The sequence below is a fragment of the Canis lupus genome, chromosome 20, assembly GCF_003254725.2.
Source record: "Canis lupus dingo isolate Sandy chromosome 20, ASM325472v2, whole genome shotgun sequence".
Lineage (NCBI taxonomy): Eukaryota > Metazoa > Chordata > Mammalia > Carnivora > Canidae > Canis > Canis lupus.
Genome location: NC_064262.1, coordinates 8,855,875 through 8,863,431, shown reverse-complemented (window position 1 = coordinate 8,863,431; position 7,557 = coordinate 8,855,875). Strand labels below are relative to the sequence as shown.

At 51.1% G+C, this 7,557-nt stretch overlaps 1 protein-coding gene across 1 annotated transcript in view; it reads right to left on the bottom strand.

The window, feature by feature from the left end:
* Positions 1 to 3,265: 3,265 nt before the first annotated feature.
* The window catches only part of LHFPL4 (LHFPL tetraspan subfamily member 4), a 33,967-nt gene continuing 29,675 nt past the window's right edge, over positions 3,266 to 7,557 (bottom strand). The window contains exon 4 of the mRNA XM_025450762.3: positions 3,266 to 6,903. Within this exon, the coding sequence (XP_025306547.1) occupies positions 6,803 to 6,903 (101 nt within the window). The 3' untranslated portion in view covers positions 3,266 to 6,802. The remainder of the gene's footprint in view (positions 6,904 to 7,557) is intronic.

Sequence of the window (7,557 nt, the reverse complement as noted above, 5' to 3'; positions counted from 1 at the left end):
CAATTGATACCTCCACAAACTCATGGTCACACATCAATCTTTTGGTCCTTTGAAAGCTCATGTTAGTAACTGTTCCAAACTTTTGCCACTTCTTGAGCCCCCTGCTCATTCCCTTCTCTCAGTGGACAGTCTTGTCTCCTGCTTCATCAAGAAAACGGATACCATCAAGCAAGAGTTCCCTAAACCTTGCACTTCTCTCTACCCCAAAAAAAGGCCTTCTCACCTCTTCTTAGTCATTCTCTTTTTATCTTTATTTCTGTTTTTCTTTTTTTTTTTTTAAGATTTTATTCATTCATGAGAGAGAAAGAGAGAGAGAGGCAGAGATACAGGCAGAGGGAGAAGCAGGCTCCATGCAAGGAGCCTGACATGGGACTCGATCCCGGGTCTCCAGGATCATGACCTGGGCTGAAGGCAGCGCCAAACCACTCTGCCACCAGGGCTGCCCTCTTTATTTCTGTTTTTAAAAAATATTTATTTTAGAGAGAATGGGGGTGGCGGGCAGAGGGAGAGAGAGAACCCAAAGCTGACTCAATGCTAAGTGTAGAGCCTGATGCAGGGCTCGATCTTACAACCCTGAGATCATGACCTGAGCCAAAATCAAGAGTCAGACACCTAACCACTGAGCCACCAGCATGCCCCATTATCTCTCCAGCTTTTTTTTTTTTAAAGATTTTATCTATTTATTCATAGAAACACAGAGAGAGAATGAGAGGCAGAGACACAGGCAGAGGGAGAAGCAGGCTCCATGCAGAGAGCCTGATGTGGGACTCGATCCAGGATCCCCAGGATCACGCCCTGGGCTGTGGGCAGCGCCAAACCGCTGCGCCACCGGGGCTGCCCTCTCTCCAGCTTTAAAACTCTTACTGGCGATGATCTATAAACATTTGGAACTCTTTCATTTAAAGAAAGAGATTCTACATCCTCAAATTCAACAATGGCCTTCTTGCTTCCACATCCAATGGGCACATTTTTTCAGTCCCTAATTCTGAACTAATTTGCTCCAGCTGACCTTTCTCTTGAATGTTTCCATAACACATTTTCATGTTTTTTTCTCCAAACACAGCTCTGACTCCTCCATTGTCCTCTCCTTTTGGACCTACATTCCTCTGACCTTTACATGTTGCTGTTTTCCAGCATTCACGCCATAGCTCTGTGTTCTTCACACAATACAGTCACCCTGAGCAAACTCATCTGTGGTTCACATTTTGACCATTACCTATATGCTCATGTTTCTGGCCCAGATCTTTCTCTTGAGCTCCCAAATCTATCTAATTCAACTGACTACTGGACAACTCCACCATGATGTCCTACACGCTTTTTTTCCCCCTTTTTCTATTGATTTTTTAATCTCTACACTCAACTTGGAGCTTGAACTCCCAACCTCAATATCAGAAGTTGCACACTCAACCAGTAGCCAGCCAGGCGCCTCCCATTTGCTTCTTAAACTTAACAAGTCTCCAACTGAACTGATTGATCATCTTGTTCCCCTGCTATCCTGACAAATCTTTCTTGTCTCCCAAGCAAAAAACATACACATTCTCCTTGGTGCCACTCTCTTACCCCACAGCCAATCAGCTACCAAGTGTAAATTGTACTTCCTTTTTTTTTTTTTAAGATTTTATTTGCTTATTCATGAGAGAGAGAGAGAGAGAGAGAGGCAGAGACACAAGCAGAGGGAGAAGATTCGAAGCATCGAAGCACAAGCATTGAAGTGGGACTTGATCCCGGGACTGCGGGATCACACCCTGACCTGCAGGCAAATGCTCAACCGTTAAGCCACCCAGGCGTCCCTCAGTTGTAGTTGTACTTCCTAAATAATGAATTTCTCACCTCTCTCAGACCTATTGCCACCACCTTGTTTCAGGCCAGACTAACTCTTTAATTAAAATTGTCCTCAAAAAAAAAATAAAAAAAAAAAAAAAAATAAAAAAAAAAAAAAATAAAAAAAAATAAAATTGTCCTCCACCTCAGCTCCGTAACAACGCAATGAGAGTGATCTTCCTGAAATGCAAATCTAATCGTGCTGCTCTCCTGATAAAATCATCCCATGGCTCCCTATTGCTCTGAACATCCAGATTTCTGTTCACGGCTCCCCAGCTTTTTCATCATCTGACTTTGCCTGTCTCCAGACTAATCTCTGACCCTCCGTGCCTCGCACCTTATAGTTCAGCGTTGCTAAACGGCTTTTAGTTCTCTTCATGTAGCATTCTGTTTCTTACCCTGCTCTTTCCTTAAGCTGCCTTCTCTCATGAATGGCTTTCCTGACCCTTGCCTGCCAACTTCTACACACCCTACAGTAAAACGGTCTTCTGCTCTACCCACCCCACCAAAAGCCAGGTAAGGTGTCCCTACCCAGGGTGCCCACAATACCCTGCACCCGGCACATTTTACATTATTTTTACATGTTCATTTCCTTAGCCAGATTGACCTTTATTTTTTTCAGATTGACCTTTAATACCTTTAATACAAGAATGTTTTTGTTCTTTTAAGTGTTTAGTCTATACCAAGTGCTCAAAATGTATTGAATGAAGACTCATTTCCAAGTGCAGACATGATAATCAATCCAGCTACCATATGGGACACGTTACTATGTGCCAGATGCTGTCAAGCAATCTGCATTCCCTCCTTTGTTTCTTACAATTCCCTGAGATCACTATCATCAATTGCATTTATTTAATGGGGATTTAGAAGTGAAAGGACTTGTCCAGGCCTCACATGCAGAAAAGGGTGGACCCTTGTTTGTTCTAGTTAGAGTCCAAAGTCAAGCCTGTTCAATTAATCAGCAGTGTGTAGACCGCTCGCTGCCTGTTCCATCTATTCTCTCCCATCTCCTTGGTTTATCTGGGAAGGTTTATCTGAACCTCAAGTTTATCTGGGGTGGCAATGTGCCCCATTGAAAGATTACATTTTAGCTAGGTATGCAATGTGACCCAGTCCTATAGGATTTCCAGAAGTCTCCGTCAAATGCAATGTGGACCAAGTGACTAGAACTCCAGCAGGCATCTTGGGCTGTGCAGTGTCCTTGAGACTGGAAGCCAGGGTTGAAATTGGCAGTGCAGAAAGATAGAAGCCTGGGTTCCTGATAACGCTGTGGGCCATATCGGTCATGGTCTGGCTACCTCCAGACTTAATATGAAAGGTAAATAGACTCTTGTTAAGCCACCGTGGTAGCTCTGTTAATATGCAGCCAAACCTGATGCCAATGGTAGACTCTCAACCCTCTTCGTCCCCGTGGGGTCAACTCAGAGAAGAAGCAGCCAGCATAGGTGATATAAAGTGTTTCTTTATTTGAACATCATTCCACCTGCACTGAAGCTCAAATCCAGCAGCAGCAGAAGGGGTCAGGACCAAAATAAATGTTACCAAACTGGACGATGAACAGCGAGGACACATTCAGACAGAACTTACTAATGGGGTGTAGACGACACCAAGCTATCCTAACGACACACAGCACAGGCCCCTGAGGTCTGCTGGTCAGAGCTCTGGGAAGGACTGTCCCCCTTGTTCCCTTCTCAGGAAACTCCAGGCCCACCCGAAGGCTAGCCCTGAGCCAGGCAGGGACCTGCGTAAGTTTCTTGTGCTGGGAAGGTCCCAGCTTCTCCAAAGAGAGGGTTCCCTTGTCTCAATCACACTGGAAGTTGGAGAAGGCTGATTCCCCTGCTGTGTTCAAGCAGAATCTCAAGGAGGCCAAGGGATTTCCCTGCAGCCTCATCTGAAATCTCTCAGCTTAGCCAGTCCAGGCCTGAAAAGGATTAATCCTAATCATGGTCCTTACCCCCTCAGGAAAACAGTGTTTTCCTTAATGGGTAACTGGTTCCCAAACATGAAAGTTTTCATATCTTAGAGGCCCAGGACTTGACCAACCAGCGCTCTCAACCATCTCTATGTTGTGGCTGCTTCGGCCTCTCCTGAAAGTCCCCAGACGAGAGCAGAAACCACCTGTTAGTGCCAGGCCCTTCTGATCCAGTCACAACTGGACTGCTCAAAGCTCAGCTTCTTTCGAGAACCAAGAGTCCTAGAGGCCATACTGAGGTGGGAACAGGTGATCTCTGCATCTGTCTCCTCCCAAAGGCAAAAGCCAAATTGCCGGGGTTGGCTAAGGCAAACCACAAACCTCACCTTGTCCACGACGACGGCTTCCTTGCCCCCAGAGAGCCATCAGAGTCACAAGGTGGTGGCACGTCAGCCTCACGTGGGGCCCCTACCTGAAACATCTGTTTCTGGCTCTGCTCCCGCCTCTGCTGAAGCTTCAGGACAGGGCTATGGTTTGGTGCTCGCTCCAGCCTCCCTTCCTCCCCGGTGTTCTCCCGGCAGGCACTCCTTCAGCCGGCCCAACCCAGCTCTTCTAACCACACTCCCGGGTTCACCTTGGAGCTGGCCCTTCCTTGGCAAAGGCAACAACTGGCTGGTGCATGGCGATGGGTGGAGGCACTCAGGACCCCCTCAAAGGGGTTAACCTCCCTCTTCCCTCCCACTAACCCGCACTCTAGTGGCACCCCTACCCCAAAGGGGTGGGCAGTGGCCTGGGCCTCTGAGGGGTGGCTCTGACCTCCCCCCAGCACAGGGCTCTGGTGCCACCCACCCCTGCAGCAGGGCATCCATCCCTCAGTGTCCTGCTCCTCTGCCCAATGCAGCTCCCCTGCACCCCAGTCTGCCATCCACAGCTCACCCCTACATTTGCCTCCCTTCCCTGTCCCTATTCCTTTCATCTTCCCAGCCACCTTCCTCTCCCACCCCAGGCTCTCTGCATCACAGTCCCTTCTCCTCTCCTCTCTGCCTTTCTCCACCCTCTTCCCTCTCCACTCATTCTCACTCTCTCCACCTCAGGCTTCTCCCCCTTCCCAACCACTGGCTCCCTCCCACCCCCCACCACCCCTGCCCCCCTACAGCCTCCCGACACTGGGCTTTGGTTTGGATCTTTGAGGAACTCACTTCTGTCCCCTGCCTCCAAAGAGGCTCCCCCAACCCTCCCATTCAGCACAACCCAGCCCTGCAGGTAGAGCCCTGGGGAGGCGAGGGGAGCACTGGGCTGGGGCCAGAGCACCAGGGGAAAGGTGTTTGCTCAAGAGGAGGGAGGGTCAGGACTTAGTGAGTTCCAGGTTTCAAGAATCCTACCAGGACCCAGCATCTGATTCCAGTTAGGGTCTGGATGGGGGTCTCACGCAGAGGATTTCTAGGGTCTGTCTTGGAAACCCTCTCAGGTCCAAGTCCTATGGAAATGAACACAAGATTGGCAAATACATGGCACTCGCTGCTTTTCTCCCCTCCTTTGGCTGAGACCCACACAGGAAATGATGACAACAAGCTTCCCCATTGGACCTGCAGAGGCCTCATGCTCCTGTTACACAGTGGATCACCACTTCCCCCCGGTACTTGAAGACACAAGCAGGCACACTAGATGAAGCCAACATGCCGCCTGAACCGGGGGCTGGAAGGGGCTGTCCACACCCCAGGCCAGATGGCCCTACCACCAGGTCCACCAGGCAGTGAGGGGAGTTCAGAAACACCTGGAGTCTCCTCCATTTGCTCCCAGCCAAGGGGGAAGGAGATGCCCCCACAGTGGGAGGGGAGGGAGAAAGAAGACTCCTCTTCTGCTCTCCACCACACACACACACACACACACACACACACACACCCTCACGCTCACACACACACACACACACACACACACACACACACACACTCATGCCTCAGCTCCAAGCACTGCCCATTGGGCTGCAGACCCTGGGCATAACGCAAGGCGAGAGGTGGGCAAGGAGGAGGAAGTGGAGGTGGGGATAGGGTTACAAGGCCTGGGGATGGGGGACAGGGGGTACCCTGTTCAGAGGTGACCTGCAAGTTCAAGTTATGCAGAAAAAGTATCAAAGAGGCAAGACAGTCTCTGCCCTTGGCAGATGCCCGGATTGGGGGCATGAGAAGGGGCAGAGGGGTGATGCATCCCCTAATTCCCCACTCTTAGGCCCCCCTCCCAAACCCCCAGCCCTGACAACAGGGCCAAGAAGTCTGTGCTGTACAAAACAGGCCAGGGTCAAGGGTCCAGTCACTGGTGAGACATCCCAGCAGGGAGAAGGCCAGGCCAGCCCCGGGTTGAGCCCCTTCCAGCCCCAGCTGCCATGGTCAGACGCCACCGAGACAGGAGTCAGAGCGCCTCCTCCCACTGCCTCCAGAGCCTGTCTGTCCTCAGACTCTGGGCTGCCCAGGGCCCCCGTCAGCAGCTGAAAGGGACACGCTGTGCTTTCCCCCTCAGTGCAGCTCAGACTCCTTTGGGAGAGGTGAAAACAGGCTGGCGCGGGCAGCAGAGAGGCCCCGAGGAGGCTGGTGGTGCCTGGAGCTCTGTGATGATGTGATGGAACCATCATCGGGGGTGGTGGGGAATAGTAAAGAGTCCGGTCCACCCTGGGCCAGTGTCTTGAATAAGTTTCTGCAGGAGGCAGGGACCAGAGGAGGCAAGGATGCAGCCAGGCAGGAGCCCTCCAGACTGCCAGGGCCTGGGGAACAGAAACCACAGCGCCTCTTCCCCTGGAGACTCTGCAGGGGCCCCAGGCCGGGCTAGGGAGGAAGGGAGAAGCCCAAGGGCCCAGGGCTCCAGCTCCCTTAGGTCAGTTGAGGGAGGAGCAGAATCAGGCCCTCCCCCACGCTGCATCCCAGCCCCAACCTCTTCAAAGCCTGGAGCTACAGGCAGGTAGCAGGTGAGAAGTCAGTCCTGGATGGGGTCTTCCCTCGGAGCTTGAATGAAGGGATGAGAGGGCAGGCAAAGGGACAAGCTGAGGACAGGTCAAGTCCTGGGCTGTGATCTTGGCCCTCAGGGTCCCTGTGAGTGAGCGACGGGACAGGGGAGGACTCCCCATCCGGAGACATCACCCCCTGGCCGCAACACGGAGCTTACTGTAGAGCCCACAAAATCTACGAGAGAGAGAGAGAGAGAGAATTGGAGAAAGTCAGAGACTACCAGAGCATTGGGGCTCCCCTCGGCTACTCCTCAGGGTTGAGGAGTACAGTACAGTACAGTACAGAAATCCAGCCAGGCCTCTGGTGAGTTGGATGGTCCTGAGTACGCCATTCGAACCTTCTGAGCCTCAATTTCCTCAACTGTACAACGGGCATAAGAGCCTACTTCATAGGGTGATTCTGAGGTGTGAAAAAGTCATAAATCATTGCAGCTAAGGACTTTCCATAATGTTTAGTGCATAGTAAATCCTGGAAATGATGGCAAGTTATTTTATTTTATTTTATTTATTTTTTTTTTTTTAATTTTTATTTATTTATGATAAGCACACAGTGAGAGAGAGAGAGAGAGGCAGACACACAGGCAGAGGGAGAAGCAGGCTCCATGCACCGGGAGCCCGATGTGGGATTCGATCCCGGGTCTCCAGGATCGCGCCCTGGGCCAAAGACAGGCGCCAAACCGCTGCGCCACCCAGGGATCCCGATGGCAAGTTATTTTAGTGTTTACTTTTGTCCTGGAGGTCTGGCTCAGAACTGAATTGTAAGGCTCTCACCTTGAGTTTCCAGTGAGGGATGGAGAACCTCCCAACCCCCGACACTGAAGGAAGACAA